This window comes from Ipomoea triloba, chromosome 5, assembly GCF_003576645.1.
Source record: "Ipomoea triloba cultivar NCNSP0323 chromosome 5, ASM357664v1".
In the NCBI taxonomy this organism is placed as follows: Eukaryota; Viridiplantae; Streptophyta; class Magnoliopsida; order Solanales; family Convolvulaceae; genus Ipomoea; species Ipomoea triloba.
Window position 1 is genome coordinate 24,049,095 of NC_044920.1, and position 20,975 is coordinate 24,070,069.

General features: G+C 34.9%; 3 protein-coding genes across 3 annotated transcripts; 2 read left to right on the forward strand and 1 right to left on the reverse strand.

Annotated features, from left to right (window-relative positions):
* Positions 1 to 230: 230 nt before the first annotated feature.
* On the forward strand, positions 231 to 2,659 carry LOC116020445. Its single transcript, XM_031260918.1, has 9 exons — positions 231 to 377; positions 492 to 804; positions 940 to 1,036; positions 1,118 to 1,245; positions 1,330 to 1,417; positions 1,502 to 1,682; positions 1,798 to 2,082; positions 2,179 to 2,406; positions 2,492 to 2,659. The coding sequence occupies exons 1-9, from the start codon at positions 231 to 233 to the stop codon at positions 2,657 to 2,659; spliced, it is 1,635 nt and encodes a 544-aa protein (XP_031116778.1).
* A 4,006-nt stretch (positions 2,660 to 6,665) lies between these two features.
* On the forward strand, positions 6,666 to 12,047 carry LOC116020446. The gene is made up of 9 exons (XM_031260919.1): positions 6,666 to 6,774; positions 6,946 to 7,068; positions 7,283 to 7,369; positions 7,473 to 7,914; positions 8,020 to 8,565; positions 8,752 to 8,945; positions 9,069 to 10,286; positions 10,387 to 11,144; positions 11,511 to 12,047. The coding sequence occupies exons 1-9, from the start codon at positions 6,666 to 6,668 to the stop codon at positions 12,045 to 12,047; spliced, it is 4,014 nt and encodes a 1,337-aa protein (XP_031116779.1).
* Positions 12,048 to 13,613: 1,566 nt separating this feature from the next.
* LOC116020772 (uncharacterized FCP1 homology domain-containing protein C1271.03c-like) lies at positions 13,614 to 16,721 on the reverse strand. The gene is made up of 6 exons (XM_031261295.1): positions 16,694 to 16,721; positions 14,837 to 15,142; positions 14,652 to 14,733; positions 14,497 to 14,563; positions 14,080 to 14,265; positions 13,614 to 13,991 (listed from the first exon to the last, which is right to left on the reverse strand). The coding sequence occupies exons 1-6, from the start codon at positions 16,704 to 16,706 to the stop codon at positions 13,776 to 13,778; spliced, it is 870 nt and encodes a 289-aa protein (XP_031117155.1). The 5' UTR covers positions 16,707 to 16,721; the 3' UTR covers positions 13,614 to 13,775.
* Between the last annotated feature and the right edge of the window lie 4,254 nt (positions 16,722 to 20,975).

The following is a 20,975-nucleotide window of genomic DNA, read 5'->3' on the forward strand; positions in this document are numbered from 1 at the left end:
TTGTAAACGGCGTAATTCCCTTTACATCGGAAAGGGAATCGTTGCCGTCGGTTCGACATCCCAGGCATGCCTGCACCGTGAGGGCCAAGAAGTCCATTAATGCGCAGCCTTATATATTACAGGTTAGTGAAGGATCCCAAATAAATGCAATTTACTAATCAAATTTAAATTCCTGCAATCTACTAATCGAGTTGAAACTGATATCCCATTTGCATTCCAACTTCATAATCATGGGAATGTATTGTCTTTTAAATGAGTTGACGACGTTTAAGAGAAGGAGTGCTGTCAAGGTTCGAGTGGTTCGATCATATACTGTAATGGAAAGGAGAGGATCATCAGAAATCAAGAGTAAAGAGTTGGTGCTGCACGACAAAGAGGTATCTTTCATCATCATAATTTCTGCAAAAAAAAAATTCATTATTTTGTATTTTGATCATGTAAGATAAGATTTATAGATGTAGGGTTTAGTGTGTAACACTTGCTATGTTCAGGCAACTGTAATCCATGCCTGTATACCAAAGGATGTTTTACCAAAAACTGTAATCCATGCCTGTATACCAAAGGATGTTTTACCAAAATTCCCAGAAAGCTTTATAGAAGGAAATGTCTATTGTTTCAAGAACTTTTATGTCGTTGCCAATTGGCATACCTATAAGACTAGCATGCACGAGTTCATGCTGCAGTTCAATCACGAGACTATCATGAAGGAATCTAGGTCAGATAATTTCCCTTACCACATGTTCAGACCGAGACCATTCCATACTTTGAAAGGTAATCCATCACTAGATGTCAAGGAGTTGATTGGTAAGCTTTTTTTTCTCTGCAGTCAATTTCTATTTCTATTGCTTATTTTCTAATACATATTATTAGATATGGCAGCATACACTTTGTTTTATCTTCCTGTCTGCTGAGTATTTTTCTTTACTATAATTTTATTAGATTTAATTGGCCGTATTGTTGAAATACGTGCTCCCCAAGAAAAAACAATTTCTGGACAGAATACTGTCCTCATAGACTTTGTTTTAGAAGATGCAATGTAAGTCAACAAAATACTCATCTACTTTCATTTCATTTGTATTTCATTTTAACTAACAATATGTTAAATGCATTCAAATAGGGGTAGTCGTTTGAACTGTACCTTTTGGGATGAACACGTGGCCAAACTTGAACCATTGTACAGATCTGCTTCAAAGGACCCTGTTGTTGTGTTAATCCAATTCTGCAGAATCAAGCTTGGTGCTAGAGGTTAGTAAACACCATATTTCATTGTTTGCTTATTAGATAGTTGATTTAAACAGTTTATTGACCATATATATTTTTTATTTGTAGATGGTGATGTGAAAATTTCATCTTCATATGATGTTACTAAACTTCTAATTGATGTGGACTGCCCTGAGATTCAGAACTTCAAAGAGAGGTATGCTAAACTTTAATACATTTTCTTTTCTTCTATTGTTTTTTATTCAGATTTCTTTATTTTAAATGCTCAAAACTACTACAGTCTGGTGGACATTGGTGAACAAACTCCAATGCGCAGTATTGGTTCAATGACAAGCTTCAGTTTCACAAACAGTATTGAAGAGTCAACCAGTAGAACAATGCAGATGACTACCATTTCTGAAGAGTCAACCAGTAGAACAATGCAGATGACTACCATTTCTGAGATCTATGGGAATGAAATGGTAAAAAAAAAATTCACTTCACTTTATTTGTTCTGATTTCGTATCACCCTAAACCCTAAACCCTAAACCCTAAACCCTAAACTATAACTTAACAGATTTTAATTTCTCTTTGCAGCATGGAGAATTCTGGGTTGCTGCCAAGATAAATGGCATTGAGAAGTCCAATGATTGGTGTTATACTTCATGTAGAAAACCGGGTTGCAATAAGAAGCTTAAACTTTCAGAAGGTGTTCTGAAATGTTTCAAATGTAACATGACTTGGGAAGGGGGAGTGCTAAGGTACAAAATTAGACTTAGGGTTGTTGACCTCAAAGGTACTGCATCCTTTTTGTTGTGGGATAGAGATTGCATGGAACTTATTGGTACATCTGCCACTGAGTTATACCAGAGGAATAAGAATGTAAGTATCCTTATCCAAATTTTCCATTCTAAAAAATTTTCCTTATTTAGACGTAATAGTTATATACTATTAATATTTTTCATTTCTAAATTACAGACTCCGGGTCCACTAAAGGAGATCAAGGCATTAATTGGCAGGATAATGTTATTTAGAGTCTCGGCAAATACAGACCAATTTATCAATCGGTCGTATGCCTTCCCAGTTTTAAAGATTAACACTGAAAGCAAGTTTGTTCAACAGTATTGCAAGGAACTCTTGGAGGCTCATGACAAGGAACTTAACTCTACTGTGCAATTAAGTAATGATGATGAGGAATTCCTACAGGTAACTAATAGTTCATTTAATTTGTACATCGTCATTAGAAATAAGAAAATACCTTGCAATTTTAATTTCTGTTTATCCATTTCAGGGGTTTGACAGTGATGAAGCTGAGAGCCCTATACAGATGCTGCCACCTATGAAGAATGCTGAAACCTCTGATGGACCGGTGAAGAGAAGTTTGCTGGATCAGTTCTCTTCCACCAAGTGCTGCAAGAAAGTGAAAGACAGTAAAGTGAAGATTGAGAAGACTGATTGAAAAGATGTTTCTAATGAACATGGATTGACTGTCACTTTGTGTTTCAAAACAATTTATGTTTTGCTTGCTTTTAATTTTTAAGACTGTTAAGACTGTTTTTATGTTTTACTCATGTTTTGGACTTGCTACTTGATGAATCTTGGGGTTGTATTAAATATTTTCATCCAGTTCCTATATTTTTGAATTTAAAGTATACTGTATGCATATTTTTTTTTTGTTTTGCAGGTTAGTGGTCACTTATAATCTTCTACAATTGCTGTAAAGATGCTGTATTCCAAGGCTCCATGTTGAAGTATTTTTCCTAAAACTATGTATGAGTAGTAATGTAAATGTAAATGTCAAATACTCTTTTTTTATCCAATCATTGTTTTTACTTTTTTAATCCAATCATTTTTTTACTTTTGTATTTAATCTGCTATCAATAAATCTACAACTTGCCTTTGCCTGCTTTACTACTTCCTTTCTTCCTTCTGTATTAATAGTACCTATATGCTATTCAATTGAGAATACATAACTGAATCACATACATAATACATAGCAATGAATAAAGATTTCTAACATAAATTATTTGTGAAATATTAACAGTAGTAAAGAAATGGTTCCAGTTTGGAACCATAGTGGAAAAAAATCAGCTATTCGAACCTTCACAATACTAACACTTAAAGTAAAATGAAAAAAAGAAGTATGATCTGTTAGCAAGGTCATATTCATTAACAAACTCAATTGCCGTTTTAGTTACTGTTATTTAGCAAGCATGTAGTGTTTCTGTAGGATCTTATTATCACAATCAGACCAATTCAAACCAGTAATGCACTAGCCTTTCAATTTCTATGTAAGAATACACTAAAAGAATAAAATTCAAACCCAGGAATACTGTTTATTATTCATTCTTCAGTCATTATTTAGCCATGAACTGCTTAGAAACATTAACGTCTACTAATGGAGACAAAGTACATATGGCTGCTGTGTATTCGAAACCCTTTACAACCTGTTATGTATAGAAAGAATGCACTACAAGCGCACTCTAACGCACTTGCTAAAATAAAGGCAACGGAAAACCTTAACACGCACACTTAAATGCAAATGAAAAAAAAAAAGTAAGTCCTATTAACAAACCTGGATTAACAAATGCAGAAAATACTGTTTATTTTCACTACAAAAGCATGACTTTATTTTTTCACTACAAAAGCATTTCATTTTCAGTAGAATAAGTATTAATTTCGATTTCAACTAAATATCTTAACATCTTAAATGTTTACATTCTATCTAGAAGAAATAAAGAAGGTTACTCAATATTCTTTTAGTTCTATAAGAATAGTGTATCACTTCATATGATAAAATTTGTTGTATGAAAGAAAGAAGGTTACACATAAACTTCAGCTCCAACACAGCTCCCCCTGCAGCTCTAAAATCTGCGTTGTCTTGCTGAAAATAAAAAAATCTTCTATTAAAAATCTGTATACAAATTTGTAAAACTAAACTCAGAAACTTTAAAACTCATACAGTCCAGAAAACAGCAGATGTGGCTTCAACAATTGACACCTGATGAATCCCAAAATCACGGACTTTCAATTTCCGAACTGCATTAGTAAGGATTTTCTGTAAAAAGAGATTGAATTAGAACATTTACCGTAGTTCTCTTAGAGCAGAATATAAAAATGTTGACTTAACTTGGCTAGAAGTATTCATTTTCCAGATTTGTGTAATAGATAGTATTAACTATTACAAATGGTTATTATTATTGTATAGTTTGTATTCTTCAACTTAAACTATTAGGGTTGAGTCATGTAACAGTACAAAGTATAGGGTAAAACACTATCTTAAAAAGCGCAATATTTGTGTTTTAAGATAGTGTTCTGCTTTGTACTCTTACATGACTCATAGGTAAACATTGGTGTTTTAAATAACTATGAGCATAGTTGGTTAATACCATATACGGTTAATAACTACAATCTTAAGTATAATATGACATACCTTATTACCAATTTTAAAATTGCTGATAATAGTTTAAGTCCTTTTGAATGCATGACTTTCACAATAACAGATCTGCGTAGGAGATAGTGGGACAGTACTGTCATAGTCAAACTAAACCATGCAGATGGAGGTGTTAGTAGCACCATTAAGAAATAATTAAAGGTCATGAGATAATTGCAGTTTAACTAAACAAAAATCAAATTATGGAATGGTCAAATAATTCTTTCTAATATCTAGGTTACACTTTAACTCAAGAACTACTTATGCTTTTCTGCCTTAATGATGTTAGGGTCTTTTGGTATTCCCAGATTAAACTACATATTATCTATCCAGTCAAAAACCTGAAGGAAGTATTAAAATACCAACCCCAACTACAGCTAAAACAGTTTTGTCCCAAATCACCCTAGATACAAATTGGGGAATGCAAATATGAGGCAGATAACCTGTTCAGCAGTCATAGGCAGCAAAAGGAAACATAAAACTCAGAACAAAGGTATTCTTCAGTAATCTCAAATCACTTTTGCATTCCCTTCTACATTATCACCTTAATCACTTCAGTTCATATTATCTAAGAATCAAATTTGTATTCACTAGCATGTACAGTTCATCAAATTTTTACATTTATATCATAAACTGTTATTACCAATAATTCATTTTCTTAAGAACTATGAATTCCTTAAATGTAAACTATAGGTATTGTAAACAGTATAAGAGCTGACACTAGCAAGAACTAATATTATTGTAAAATTTGAGAACCGTACCGAAATGCTCTTTGTAATCCTTAGGCTGGAATCAAATAGTCCACATATGTAGAATAGATCTAACCTGTGAAACAAAAACAGCACAGAATTGTACGAATTCATCTACAAATTCCTTAATTACAAGTAACCGTAGCTCGATTCATTAGATCCACAAATCGTAATCGCTGATCGTCGGAATCTGCGAATGAAAACCTAACATTTGGATTCCGGTTGTGGATTTCGCCATCTCTGTGTCGAAGACTGGGTAGATCGACCGAAGTGGAGCTCATACAGCTCCACTTTAGTGCACAAAATCGATATGAACATTGATTTGGCAACCACGATACACAAAATGGAAAGAGCACTGCCAGCGTTGGGTTTGGTCTGAAGGGAAATCGCAGATGCAACGAGAGGGTAGCTCTGCGTTTTTTTGTTGGGTCCAAAAGTGTTTAGCTAATGGATTATATTATTTATATATATATATATATAAATAGTATTATATATATATTTATACGTAATATTAGGTAATTATATAAAATTAGGTAATTATATATGTATGTGATTTTGATTACTTTTTGTGTTATTTTTTTTAATATATGTGTATCTATTGTACTGATAATAACATCGTAACGGGCAGACTTTGTTGTTTACTATCGTCCTAATAAATAGATTATATTGTTGTAATATTTCAGAGAACAACAGTAATGCGCGAGTAACGGATACTTATAATAACACTCCAAACAATGGGAAAGGTGTACAGACGGAAGTTTCGTGCATTTCCGGTGTTTTTAAGAATGCAACCAATTCACCTTTGAGCATCCTGACTAACAGTAAGTTTTTATATCTTTTAATTTATTATAACCATTAATTTGTAGACAAATCGTAGACATTGTTGTAATATTACAAACAACGTATTTGACTCAACGACATGATAATTTTCAGGTGGTAACTTAATCAAATCCAGTATTATTTGCATGAATAACACATCAGAGACGTCACATGAGTTAAAAGGTATGCAAAAATTCATTTCGTACACGAGATCTATTCCATATTAATAAATTTTAATAACGATTCTGTAAATGTTTTTAACAATTATATTATGTGTTGACCGTCTTGGATATATTGAATAGGATTGAAGAAAAAACAAAAACTCCCGTTACAAGATTTGACTAATGGTTAGTTATCAATTCTGTCCATATTATTATGTCATAATATATACATTTTTCGCATGCATCAATTGAGATATTTTTTGCATGTGCAAAGGGGACCCCAATAAACGCCGGTTTCATGGAATGGTATACCCGACGCAGTCAAACAACGGGATCCCGTACAACTATGATGGAACTTTGTCAAATTCTGCTCTAACAAGAGTGAACGGTACTATAACCGATGTCTCCAAAGGTTAGTTATTCTAATTAATAAGTTAACATTATTATATTTTAATGTATTATTAGGTAGTTCGGATACGGTCATTTACTTTTATTATGTGTATAGTAATACCTTATTAGATATTATTAGCAATGATACATGGTTAAACAATGTTGAATAACGCTTTTCATTTGTACTTGATAGCTATAGAAACTGGCAAAAGCCATGTCAATCATGCAGTTGATGAACATTTAGTAGTGCGCAATCTAGCACAAGATTTCGCCCAGGTAGACAACGAACATGAACAACTGCCGCTACCCAATGAAGGTACGTATTATACGTTATTAACTATTTTTCCGAAATTTCTTAAATACTTGCCTACAATTGTTGAGTTCATTGGTTCAGAAATATCAATGAATTGTTATTAGTGCATTTAGCATAATAAATGCCATATTTTCATACGCCAAAATATGTGATATAATATTGTTATTTAGTTAATGCTCATATTCGATTGTTTTTTATTGTGTCATTTTGCAAACAGAATCACACTTCAACAGTAATGATCACCCTACATGTCAATGCTTTGAACCAGACAATGAGTTGGTTATACCACCAACACCAACTCTTGGTATGCTATTGTAATTGCAGACTTAAAAATTAATTTTTATTATTTTTTTACACTTTATTTTATCAAATCGCATTATATATCTTACATGATTGCATTTTTGCAGTTGCCTACATGGATATTGGTGACCCAAACAATATATGCGAACACTGCAACGCAATCTATTGGTTTGAGGAGCGTGTTAATAAGGCTGTGCGTAGCGGAACAGCTAAATATTCAACGTGCTGCGGTCATGGGAAGATCAAACTACCCAAAATGTCTTTACCTCCAAAAAGGATTTTCAACTTATTTTTTCAAAGAGGCACCAAACAGAATGAATTTTTAAAACACATAAGGAGGTACAATAACATGTTTTCTTTTACGTCGTTGGGGGCTAAGGTGGATAAATCCATCAACCTTGGGAATTGCCCACCAATATTTAGGATAAATGGGCAAAATTACCATTTAATGGGAGGACTACTGCCAGATCTTGGTAAGAGCCCGAAGTTTGCTCAGTTATACATCCATGACACGGAGAACGAGGTAGAGAACCGCATCAATGCATTCAGGTATTAAAATTTTGTATCTGTTCTTTAACATCATCGATTACTTTTTAATTCCACAAAATTATTACAAGAATATCTTTAACCAATGTTTTCCTATTGATCAAATAGTGGTGCTGAAATGAAGGACAAAACGCATGTTGATATAGTTCAAGATATCAAGCAAGATCTAGATGAGCACAATGTGTTGGTGCAATCTTTTCGATGGGCAAAAACTCAGATTGACAACAATCCACAAGTAAATTTTAAGATGAGGCTGATTGGTAAGCGGCAGAGTGATGCCAGAACATACAATTTGCCCACTGCTTCGGAGGTTGCTGCTTTAATTGTTGGCGATCTAGACCCTACACTAGGGCAACGAGATATAATAGTGGAGACAAAGGCCGGGTCACTTAAGAGAATAAACGAGCTCAATCCAGCGTACTTGCCGTTGCAATATCCTATTTTGTTCCCGTTAGGCGAAGATGGTTATCGTGAAGACATCCAGTACTGTACTACAGCTACAAAAACAAATGGCGCTAGGGTTCGTGTTTCTCAGCGGGAATATTTTGCTTACAAAATCCACGACAGGTTTAGTGAACTGTCAACGATGTTATATGCGAGACGACTGTATCAACAGTTCCTGGTTGATGCTTACACCATGGTGGAATCCGGCAGGTTACTTTACATTCGCAATAATTAGAAGGCACTGCGGTGTGAGGCATACAAGGGGTTGAGTGATGCTCTTACTAGGGGTGAGGTTGATACAAACAAGCAAGGTAAGAGGATCATATTACCTTCGACTTTCACAGGGGGGGCTCGATATATGATACAGAATTATCAGGATGCAATGGCCATTTGCAGACATAAGGGGTATCCTAACTTATTTATAACATTCACATGCAATCCTAAGTGGTCTGAGATTCAAAGATTTATGGAAAAATGCAACCTCAATGCAGAAGATAGGCCAGACATTGTATCTAGAGTCTTCAAGATGAAGTTGGATGCTTTAGTGAAAGAGATACGCAATGGCAAGCTATTTGGTATTGTAACCGCAGGTATTTCATTAAATTATTTTAATGCCTTCTTTAAATATGACAATAAAAAATAATTAAATATGTATATGCTCTTTCTATTTACTATATGTGTTCTGATTTTTGTTTTATTTTTTGGATATACAGTGGTGTATACTATAGAATTTCAGAAACGTGGGTTACCACACGCTCACATACTCATATTCCTAGAAAGATTGACCGAAGGCTTTTCAGCTAATCACATGGATGAGTTCATATATGCCGAAATACCTAACAAGGAACAAGACATTGAGTATTATAAAGCTGTTGGGGAATTTATGATGCACGGGCCATGTGGACAAGAAAGACCTAAATCTCCGTGCATGGTCAATAAAAAGTGCTCTAAACATTTTCCCAAAAAATTTGTTGAGGTATCCACATTGGATGATGACGGTTACCCAATCTACAGGCGTCGTGACAATGGTGCAACAGTCGAAAGAAATGGGGTGCATTTGGACAGCAGGTACTGTGTGCCGCACAATAGATATCTACTACTCAAATACAGGGCACATATAAACGTTGAATGGTGCAACCAATCAAGATCAATCAAATATTTGTTCAAGTATGTCAACAAAGGGAATGATAGGGTGACTGCTGAATTCTACAAGACCACAAATGATGAAAACGAAAATGTAGCCGTGGATGAAATTACAATGTATTACGACTGTCGCTACGTCTCCGCGTGCGAGGCAGCATGGCGGTTGTTGAGTTTCGATGTACAGCTTAGGCACCCCCCGGTTGAGAGACTAAGCTTCCATTTGCCAGACTGCCAAACAGTTATTTTTGAGGATGATGACAGGATTGAAAATGTGCTTAATAGACCGACTGTCAATCAAAGTATGTTCACCGCATGGTTTGATGCTAACAAGAAATATGCATCAGCTAAAGAGTTGGCTTATATTGACATGCCAAGTAAATTTGTGTGGAAGAAAGATGTTAGGGAATGGCATCCTAGGAAGAGGGGTTTCTCTATTGGACGCATATTTTTTGTACCTCCTGGTAGTGGTGAAGTTTACTACTTGAGATGTCTTTTAAACGTAGTCCGTGGTCCGACGAGTTTTCAAGACATCAAGACAGTTCAAGGTGTTGTATACCCAACTTTTAGAGATGCATGCTATGCTAGAGGGCTGCTAGACGACGACAGAGAATACATTGATGCAATTAATGAGGCAAGTAATTGGTCTACTGCCCAATCTTTGAGGAAATTATTTGTCATATTACTCACTGCAAACTTGGTGAATCGACCTGAGAATGTGTGGAATCATGTTTGGCACCATCTATGTGAGGATTGCCAATATAACAGGAGATTAGTACTGAAAGACATGGGTAATTTCTTAATTCCATTTCAAGCCATGTAGTTTACATAATAATTAATCTTTTGATCTATCGTGAATTACATAACTATGTCTTATTTTTAAATCTGCAGGTTTGCGATTGTCTGATGATGAGAAGAAAAACCTAGGTCTGCTTGAACTAGAGCTTTTATTGCAGCTGTACAACAAGTGTTTGAAAGATTACCCGCAAATGCCAATTCCGAATTATGATGATGCATTATTGGCTAACAATCGTTTGCTGTTTGATGAGCTTAACTACGACAGGCAGGCCATGAGACAAGAAAGTGAGAAGATGGAGAGTCAATTAACGGATGAGCAGTTTGTTGTATACGACACCATTCTAAGTGATATACAAAATCACAGGGGGGGGTTGTTCTTTGTATATGGTTATGGAGGTACAGGAAAAACGTTTGTTTGGAAAGCATTATCTTCGAAGATAAGATCGGCAGGTGATATTGTACTGAATGTTGCATCAAGTGGTATTGCATCACTACTACTCCCAGGAGGTCGAACAGCTCACTCAAGGTTCGCCATTCCAATTGCAGTTAACGAGGATTCCACGTGCAACATTAGTCAAGGTAGTCAACTGGCCGAACTGCTAATCCAAGCCAAGCTAATCATATGGGATGAAGCACCCATGATGCACAAACACTGTTTTGAGGCGCTGGATAAGACAATGCGAGACCTTATGCGGTATAGCGATCCGCATAGCGTGCATAAGACATTTGGCGGGAAGACAGTGTTATTAGGGGGTGACTTCAGGCAGATATTACCGGTCGTTCCTAAAGGCTCTCGGCAAGATATTGTGTCTGCTGCAATCAACTCATCTTACCTCTGGGAGTCATGCCGAGTACTACGCCTGACAAAGAACCTGCGTCTTAGAACACTTGACGCGTCGGACAGTAACAAGCATATTGAACAGTTTGCTGCTTGGTTGGCTGATATAGGAAATGGAACTTTAGGCGGACGTAATGATGGCCATGCAAAAGTTGAAATACCGAAAGAAATGTTATTGCCATCAGATGGTGACTACATATCTACAATAGTGGATAGTGTATTCCCTATGTTCAGGCAGGGCGGATCAGACTTTCAACAAATGGAGAATCGTGCAATACTTGCGCCAACACTAGATGTGGTCAATGCGGTAAATGAGTATATGAGTGATTTGCATCTTGCTGAGAGCCATACATACCTAAGTTGCGACAGTGTTTGTAAGTCTGACTCAACGAATGGTATACTATATGATATGCACACTCCAGAATTTTTAAACGGTTTGAAAGCTTCTGGCATACCCAACCACTCTTTAACTTTGAAGATTGGGTCTCCCGTAATGTTGTTGAGAAATATAGATCACTCAATGGGACTTTGTAATGGTACAAGATTGATCATTACTAGGTTATCTGATCATGTTGTAGAAGCAAAGATTGTCGGAGGCCACAATGCCGGTAATGTCGTGTTGATACCAAGGATGTCCATGACTCCAACTGATACAAGTTTGCCATTTAAATTTCAAAGAAGGCAGTTTCCCCTCATGCTGTCATATGCAATGACTATCAACAAGAGCCAAGGACAGACTTTAACACACGTCGGGCTACTACTAAAGAAATCCGTATTTGTTCATGGTCAACTATATGTTGCTGCTTCAAGGATTAGTAACCCTTCTGGGTTAAAAATTCTAATACCAAATGAAGGAGGTGAGAGTAGTAACCACACTACCAATGTTGTGTACCATGAAGTTTTTAATAATTTGTAAATTTCCTTTTTACAAATTAATGTTTTGTACTATAAAGTATTTTATTTTATAATGTTTTTTTAAATTAGCTCCCGTTACATAGATTACAACAGATAAACTAAGTTAGTTCTATGGATTATATCAATGTAAACTACGTAATAAAATCACATAACAATATTTAACTTTAGACTGTGCAACGCACGGGTATAATACTAGTTAATATATAAGGATGGATCAGACTTATACAAATGAGAACGAGCTAGATTTAGGAGTTGGGTTTATATAACTAGAACTCATTATTTTATTTTTAAAATTTAAAATGTGATATTTTTATAAGGGTGACAAAATTTTTCTAAAAAAGTTAGGTATAATGTCCCCATTACCAATACTCCCATTCTTGGTCGTTGGTCAATGATCATTGGATTTGTCGAAACAATCTAATAATACAGGGAGGCCACTAAATCCTTATGGTACTTTACTCTATTTTCTAATGTAGAATTTATCATTTTATCTATTTTCCAATGTAGAATTGAGATTAATGTCTTTTGTTTTTATTTATAAAATTCAAATTTAATATGTTATTTTAAATGAAGAAGTGGAAGTCCTATTCCAAGAAAAGTCATTACTTGGGAAGAAAGAAAAGTCATTACTTTATCACTTTGATGCACTAATTACTCTGATCTATATTAGTTCATCAATTAATGAAGTAATGAATCTTTATTAGTATTTCACATTTTTTTTCCTTTGAGTTATATGCATATATCAGTTTTTATTTTGAGTTATTAAAGCGACGGTTTTTTTCCCTCAGTTATTTTAAAATTGACAGCTTTTTCAGTGATATTAAATTGACATTTTTGCCCTTAAAAATAACTATTTCGTTTATTTTTCTTCTCCAACTAATTATTACAAAAATAATAAATAAATAAATTTTTAATTGGTGGTTCAAAATCGAAATTGGAATCGAACCGAACCAATTTATCAAAATAAGTGTTTGATCATTTTCACTATATATGACTGCGATTCAGTTCTGGTTCACGGTTCAACAATTATTTTATTTTATTTTTTTCGGTTCTGAATCGTAACCAGAACCGTCCATACTATTTAAGTATAATTGCTACAATGTCTGGTTAGGTTCGAATCGAATAGTGGTCATCCTTACATATTAGTAATAATTAGTTAGAGAAGAAAAATAAATGAAATAGTTATTTTTAAGGACAAAAATGTCAATTTAAAATTATAAGAAGAAAAAACGACATTTTAAAAATAACTGAGGGGAAAAATCGCTACTTTAATAACTTAGGGGGAAAACTGCTATGCACATAATTTAGAGAAAAAAAGTGCTATTTTCCATTGAATAAATATCAAACAATTGTATTTTGGAGTTCTTGATTTAATATATTCTCTTTTTACCTTAAAAAAATATCAATCAATTGTCTTATAGCACACCTTAGCTTCTTCAGGACTAAATGGGAGTAACAGATAAAGTAGCCAAACACTTTTTCTTATATATGTGAGATGAGACCGGTGAGGCCTATAAATTTATAAGTTTATTTCTTGATAGATCAGTTGAAGTAGTAACAAACAGAATTGAACAGTTAAAAGGGAGATGGTTTTATTTCTTGATAGAATTGAAGTAAAATGTAAATTTTTGAGTTCGTTCCAAAATAAGTAGATAATTATATTCATATACATGCGTATATGTGTATGTTACATTGTTTAGAACAGAACAGAATAGGTGAAAGATATGAATCATGGAAGGGATCCAAGAACCCTCGAGTAGAAATTCCAGTTGGAGGTAGTTTCATCAATGGCCTTCTGCCCAAATGGATGCTTTTCAACATATCCCCTCACATCCTCAGCATCTGCTAAACATTCTAAATACACTCGAAGATCACCTCCAGGACCCAATGCTTTATCGTTCTTGTTCATCAACTTGTACGTCTCAGGAAAGATTGAACTATGAACCTAATAAGCACCAAAAACAAGTCACATCCATCATATGGATAATATATATATTTAATGTATCTTTTCAAACCATTTAATTTGTACTCACAGGATTGAGTAAGGCCTTGTAAGGAGTATCATCCAAAAGCAATGTGTTTGATTCATTGTAGTATCCTTTGACCCGTGGTAGATTAGGGAATTCATTCTCCCATATTTTCCTTAATTCCTTCAAAACCAAGGGTTTATACTTGTTCTCAGGAGTGTTGAAGCCTGTCTGGGTACAATGGGACATATTCTACACATTTCATCAGTACACAACGTAAGAAGCTTAGAATGAAATCCCATATTGGATTTCTTTTAGATGACTAAGAAATTCATAGTCAACACTCGAGGGTGTGCACCATATTGGTGGTTCAAATCAAGAAGGCTTAACCCTCAAATAATTATACGGAAGTAAATCAGTCTAAGCTTAAAGGCCGAAATTGGATTCTTTGTATGCACTTGTATAAAAGATTATGAATCTTACCCAGCAAAACAACAGCTTTTTCTTCTGATCTCCCAGTAGATAATCAACAATTGGGTCAAGATTTTTCCTGCAAATATATATATGTTGTTGTAATGACCGAACCAAGAATTGAACGTTGAAGAAGTATTATATTGTGAATTAGGAGTTGAGATTACTCGAGTCTGGAAGACCAGATGCCAACATCAAACTTGTCGAAGCAAAAACGCAGAAAATCGTCGCAGAAGGGCCGCTTAATGACTGCAAATTTCGAATAATTTAAGGTTATAAGATCAGTACAACGTACAAGAGCGAGAATTAAGGAAATTTCAAAAGGTTGTTTGTCTGGTTGTCTCACTCTCACTTGTTCCTCCTGAAAAGCTGGCACCGCCAGGGACGCGGCGCCTGACTACGTCTCCAAGGAGCCCATTGACGTCCAGTATAATGAGTTTCCGCCGCGAAGAACCGCCGTCCACGGCGGCGACATCTGCAACTCCGCCTCTGCTGCCGGAACCCACAGCTGGGCTTATCTCGAGTAACGCAAGAGACGCTCCCACCGGATCAATTTCGCTCTGCCCGTCTTTCTCCGACGTCAGTTCGTCGGAAAGTTTGGATCTTGGATCGACGGCAATGTTTGCTGACCCCATGCCGATGACCGAGTCTTGACTTGCTGAACAGAGGCCAAAGATTAAGTGAATAAATACAAATGGGAGGTCACAGGCCCGGGAAAAATACAAAAACAGAGATGGGGGTACGACTATACGAGGTTGTCGTAGAGGGAGAAATTATTACCGTACAAGGATACGACGTTGGATGATGGGTACTGACTCGTTTTCTGGGAAAGTGGAAGAGACGGCTGGGCTGGGGTGGCTGTTATGGGCGGCAGTTCATGGCGAGAGAAATTAGTATTGGGTTGGGCCGTTGGTGACGAAAGGGTGGGACTACTTTAGAATGGGCTGACCCATTATTAGAACATCACCAACAATGATTTTTTATTTTTTATATTTTTTTTAAATTTTATGGGGTGAGAGAAGCTGACGGCAAATTATTGTATCACACAGCTGTGTGGACCATAATAAAATGTACATTTTTAATGTACTAAATGTACATTATTTTTGTACTGAATGTACATTATTTTTATACTATAAAAATAATGTACATTCAGTACACAAATAATGTATATTCCCTGAATACAATGTACATTATTTTTATATTGAATGTACATTATTTGATAGTATGGTCCACACAGCTGTGTGGACCATGATGATTAGAAGCTGACTTAGAGGGAAAGAAGGGAAGTGAGAGATTTTTATTATTATTATTATTATTATTTTAAATATTTAGTAATTTGAGTTTTGTGTGGAGCCCAAGAAGAAAGAGGAAATATAAAAATGTAAAGGCCGTCTTGGTGTGCGTGTGGCGCATCGAGTGCACCTAGCGAACACGTGCACTGCAGGCGCCCTCAGAGTGTATAAAATATATATTTCTTGACAACTTTGTTTTCTTTTCCCTTTTGTTACCCTCCATTTTTCTCTTCGCTCTTTGTTCTTATCAGTGTTGCAAAAATCCCGCCTAGGCACTAATTAATCTGCGGGCACTGGCTGGCCGCCTAGTGTATCACCATAATGGGTGGTCTAGGTCGGCCGCCTAAGCGTTGCCTAGGCCTCCTAGGCACAGGCTAGGCCACCTAGGCATCGGCTAGGTCGTCTAGTCGGTTGATTATTTATTGTTTCTTTCTTTTTTTAAAATTCGTTATTTCCCTATAAAGAGCATCATTTTGAGCGAAATAACCATAAATTGTTTAAACTCTAGATGTTTTTTAGGTTAATATTAAATATTTTAATATTAAATATTAAAGTATTAAATAGTTTATAATTATCAAGTCTTAAAAATTAAACAAATTTAAACAATTTTTTTAAAAAATAAAAAATAAAATAAAACCTTGGCGAAAATTCGGACAAAAACCTAGCGATTTTTTGGGTTCTTATTGGCGAAAATTCGGACAAAAACCTTGAACTCTATTCATGTGAAATAGTTATCAAACTACACATGAGAGATAAACTACCATAGAGATGCGCGGGATGAACTCTATTCATGTGAAATGGTTATCAAACTACACATGAGAGATAAACAACATTAATAAAAACATATCTGATAGACTTGACCAATAGAATATTGACAATAGAATCAAATTTGTGATTTTCAAATACAAGAATCATACCTCGATCACTCATCACCTTTTTCAAGGCAAATGGTTGGTTGTCTTAAACGGGAAGAAAGGTCAGATGGAAACCGATGGATGAGGGATAAGGTAAGTGAAAATTGAAAAGCCTTCTTCCCTGCCCATGCTTCAATGGAAATGCCCAAAGCACTCATCAACAGCGCTAGCATACACTTGCAGCCCACTTCCCTCAGTCAACATGTGACAATGATTACTACTCTATTTCTCATCAAAACTTTGTGGTCCAGTCCATTTGATGGTTTTGTGTTTAATTTGTTTATTCATCAATGAACCAAAAGAGTTTGGACCACTTCTCAACATTTGCAAATGGCATCAAAACCAATCATTTTATACCGGAGATTTGATTAGCACTTGTACAATGAATGTGGAAATGATCTGATAGTAATATGATCAAAGTGATTCTAAGAAATAGGGTTAGCACAACACAGGGATCTTTTCTTTCATGAAATAGGGTTAGCACATGAATCCTTTTTTTCATGTTGATTAGTTGGTGACACATGTTGATCTTGCCTTACTCGACCTACTTTTGATGGACTCTCCACATGATAGAGTTCATCCTATCTTGACAACAAATTAAAGAATAATATTGGAGTAGCTTACCAACGATATGATATTCGTACTTTTAATTTCCTCCCACAATAGAAAAAAATGTGTCCATAAATTTCACATTCTTCTTTGTTTCTTTGATTTACAGGAAAGTCAGCAATCACTACTCGGAAGTGCTCTCTACGTGAAGCATGCTTTGTGATCTTAGCCGACAAAGGATCACAAGAAAATAAATCAACTTAGGTTGTTCATAGCTGACTGACTCAAATTGAGAAGACAGTCCAACACCTGCTAGTCTTACTATCACATTTTTGACATTGACCTGCCTCTTATCTAATATCACTTGTTAGGATCAATCTTTTACCACTACGGCAAAAGCTATAACTAGTAGCGAATGTGCAACTTTACTCCTTTATAGACCACTATCACATTTTTGTGAAGCAAGATATTGGACTTGTCCCTTCACTAGGCTCCCAAACAATAAAGTTTCAAAAAAGCAAATAGTTCACATACCTTTATTGGCATGCCAATGTTGGATCCTTATGTTACTTGTTTGCTTTTTTAATGGGTAATATGGAGGCTAAAGCCACCATATTAATATACTATAGTTAGAAGATCGAGTGAGAAGTCTTCAAAGGCTGTCAATGACGTATACAAATCCCTTTTTTGGTACTAAAATTGCAGAAAACCAATCAATATAGGATCATAGGATCGGATGGTGTGCATATGATGATAACATAATGTTGATTGATGATTGTAGTTGATGTTATTCCACATGCTTGCAAGCGAGGAAGATGAGGTTAATGGGTTCTCCATTTTGGTAGTATCGTAAAAGATGAGGCCACCAGCTAGGTGTCATGATTCAGGAGCTTTGTTAGTGGTGGGAAAATTGCTTTGAGAATCAATTTTGATCTTGTTTTATGTACCATTATATTAGCTATTGGGTTAGGATTGGTTTGATTTGAATAAGGGGACAAAACTCTTTTGAAGCAATCTTATGTAATTATGTTTAGAGAGTGATGGAATATTAATTATAGTGCTGGATAACACCTCTAAATCCTCTAATGATCTAAAATAAGGGTTTAAATGTTTAGATCAAAAGATTAATATTATAGAGGATCAAACTAGTTAGACGTGATCCGGAGATTCATCGCTCAAGTTCACTTGCACGACAAGGACAGGAGTTAAACTACATTACATAGGCATACACTTGTCATGCCGTGAGACTATGTTGCTTACTTGCTTATATAAGATCTCATTGAGAAACCTCATTTTTGTTGGATTCACACTCAATATGCTTGGTCCGTTTATGAAAGATAAGATTATTAGAGATATGTATAGGAGCTTGGTTATCACACTAGAGCTTCATAGGCACACTTACCCCTATACCAACTTCTTCTAAAATGTTACATATCCAAGTCACCTCACAAGTTGCACGAGCCATAGCCCTATACTCAGACTCAGCACTAGAGCGGGCCACAACACTTTGTTTTTTACTTTTTAACGATACCAAATTGCCTCCTACAAACATACAATACCATGTTGCGACCTTCTGATATGCCACTACAATGTTGTCCCTATACATATATACATATAAATAGGTCGGGCACAACCATAGCAACTTTAGCCATGTTTTTAAATTCAATAAGACTCTTAAAACTTTCTTTACACTTGTGTAAGAAACCTTATTGCTAATTGTAGACTCAATTAGTGGCTAGTTAGTGGACTCCTAGCAATTTATTCGTGGACTCGAATCATTCTTTCTCTCTTCAACATTAGATATAGGTTCGTGGACTCGTTCTTGAATCGAAAGAAACTAGATATGACTCTAGTTGATTGAAGATTACATCATCGAGGTACTTGAAGCTACAACGAGATTCTTCTAATTAAGTCTTTGCGGATTCGAGACTAAGGGTTTCACGTGAAGTCTAAGATACTTTGATCCATCTATATCCTTGCATTGAAAGCTATCTTGAGACAATACTATAATTTATTTTATTTGAACCTAGAACTAGGTTCATATCACATATATAGAACCCTTTTAGCCACTCTAACGACTAACACTAACAATAGTAATGGTTTAATTTTCTTAATCCAAACTCTATACAAACTAGTTGAATGAATATACATTACTGGGAAGCTAAGACACAATAAGAAAGATGAAAAAAGAGTTGATCATGCGAAATGTCGAATAGTGAAATATCCATTTTGCTTCGTGTAATGTTGTTGCTTTCAAAGTTAACGGGATTTTCTCTCTCCCCCTCTTTTAAGTATTTACTCTATGGCCTTTATCTCAAGACACACATTCATGTTAATTGCTTGTTCTACTTCATTGTATAAAATCAAGATTACATCGCAATAACTTCTTACATAGTCACATGCTATTTACCACCATAACCGAATTTTAAGACTTGCAAGATGTGCAATAACACATGGCCTCAATTTTTAGAGGGTACAATATTTATTTTTGACTTAACTACTTAAGAAATAAAAAATTTTACAATTAATCATAAAACGCATCAGTTTTATCCCAAATAACTTGTCTCTCCTAATAATTAAAACCTAATTAATTGAGCATGACAAAATCATTCTATTTTCCCAACGATACATAGATAACTTGAAATAAAAATCATATATTTTAGTATTAGTCTTAAATATTGCACTTATACTTTTGATTGATAGAGCCTCATTTATTTATAAGAACATGTTAGAAAAATCTAAAAACCAACCCTATTTACCACCCTACCTCACCTTAGACCATTTTTCCATGATCAATTCTTATCATTACTCAAACTTTCGATAAAAAATGTCCACCCCTCAACGAACCATTCCAAGATTGACATACATGTCAATATGGTCTCTCTCTTATTATTATTATTTTTTTTAAGAAAACAAAATTGACCAAACACTACCCCATTGTGAATTTATTAAGACAGCTGCACGCAGTTGGGGAAGTGAAACTTGAAATATAGGAAGAGAATTTTGTGAAGCATTTAAGTATGGAAACCCAAAACTACCACTCTCCAACCTATTTCAGAAATCAGAAAGATGAAATGCTTGCATGCCTAGTCGGTCCTGCATTTCCATCTTATCTATACATGTTAACCCACCTATTCAATGCTCAATTATAGCCTACACACCCCGTACGTAGAATTTGTCAAATGTACCATACATCCAACTTAAAAAGGAATTGAAGATGTTATTTAATTGGTCAACACTACCTTACAAGGTTATTATTACAAGTTTAATTTGATGTGAAATTGCTTATTGACCTTTTTAATTTGAGGCCTTCAGCCTTTGTGGTCACAAAGTGATATTTAGCCAGTGTATACTTCGGATAGGATAGTAACTGTAAATTTTTCTTTTTTTACTCAAATATTTATTTTTAATGTGTACTCTCCAAGATATATACATTCACCGTACCCCAACTTTGTTGGAACCGATTAATTAAAAGGGAACAAATGGATTATTATTATTATTATTATTATTATAAATCAAGAGTAATGCTACCGCATCTCTATAATTTTTCTTCTAATCTCCCCTCCTAACATGATACTTTTTTATGAGATTTTTTTTTTATAACAAGTTAGTAAGATCAGCTAATTCATAACATCCGATGATTATAAGAATGTCATAATGAATTTTAGGAGAGAAAAATTTTAGAGATGAATTGGTTGCTAAAATTAATTATTATTTAACATTCTTCCCCTAATAA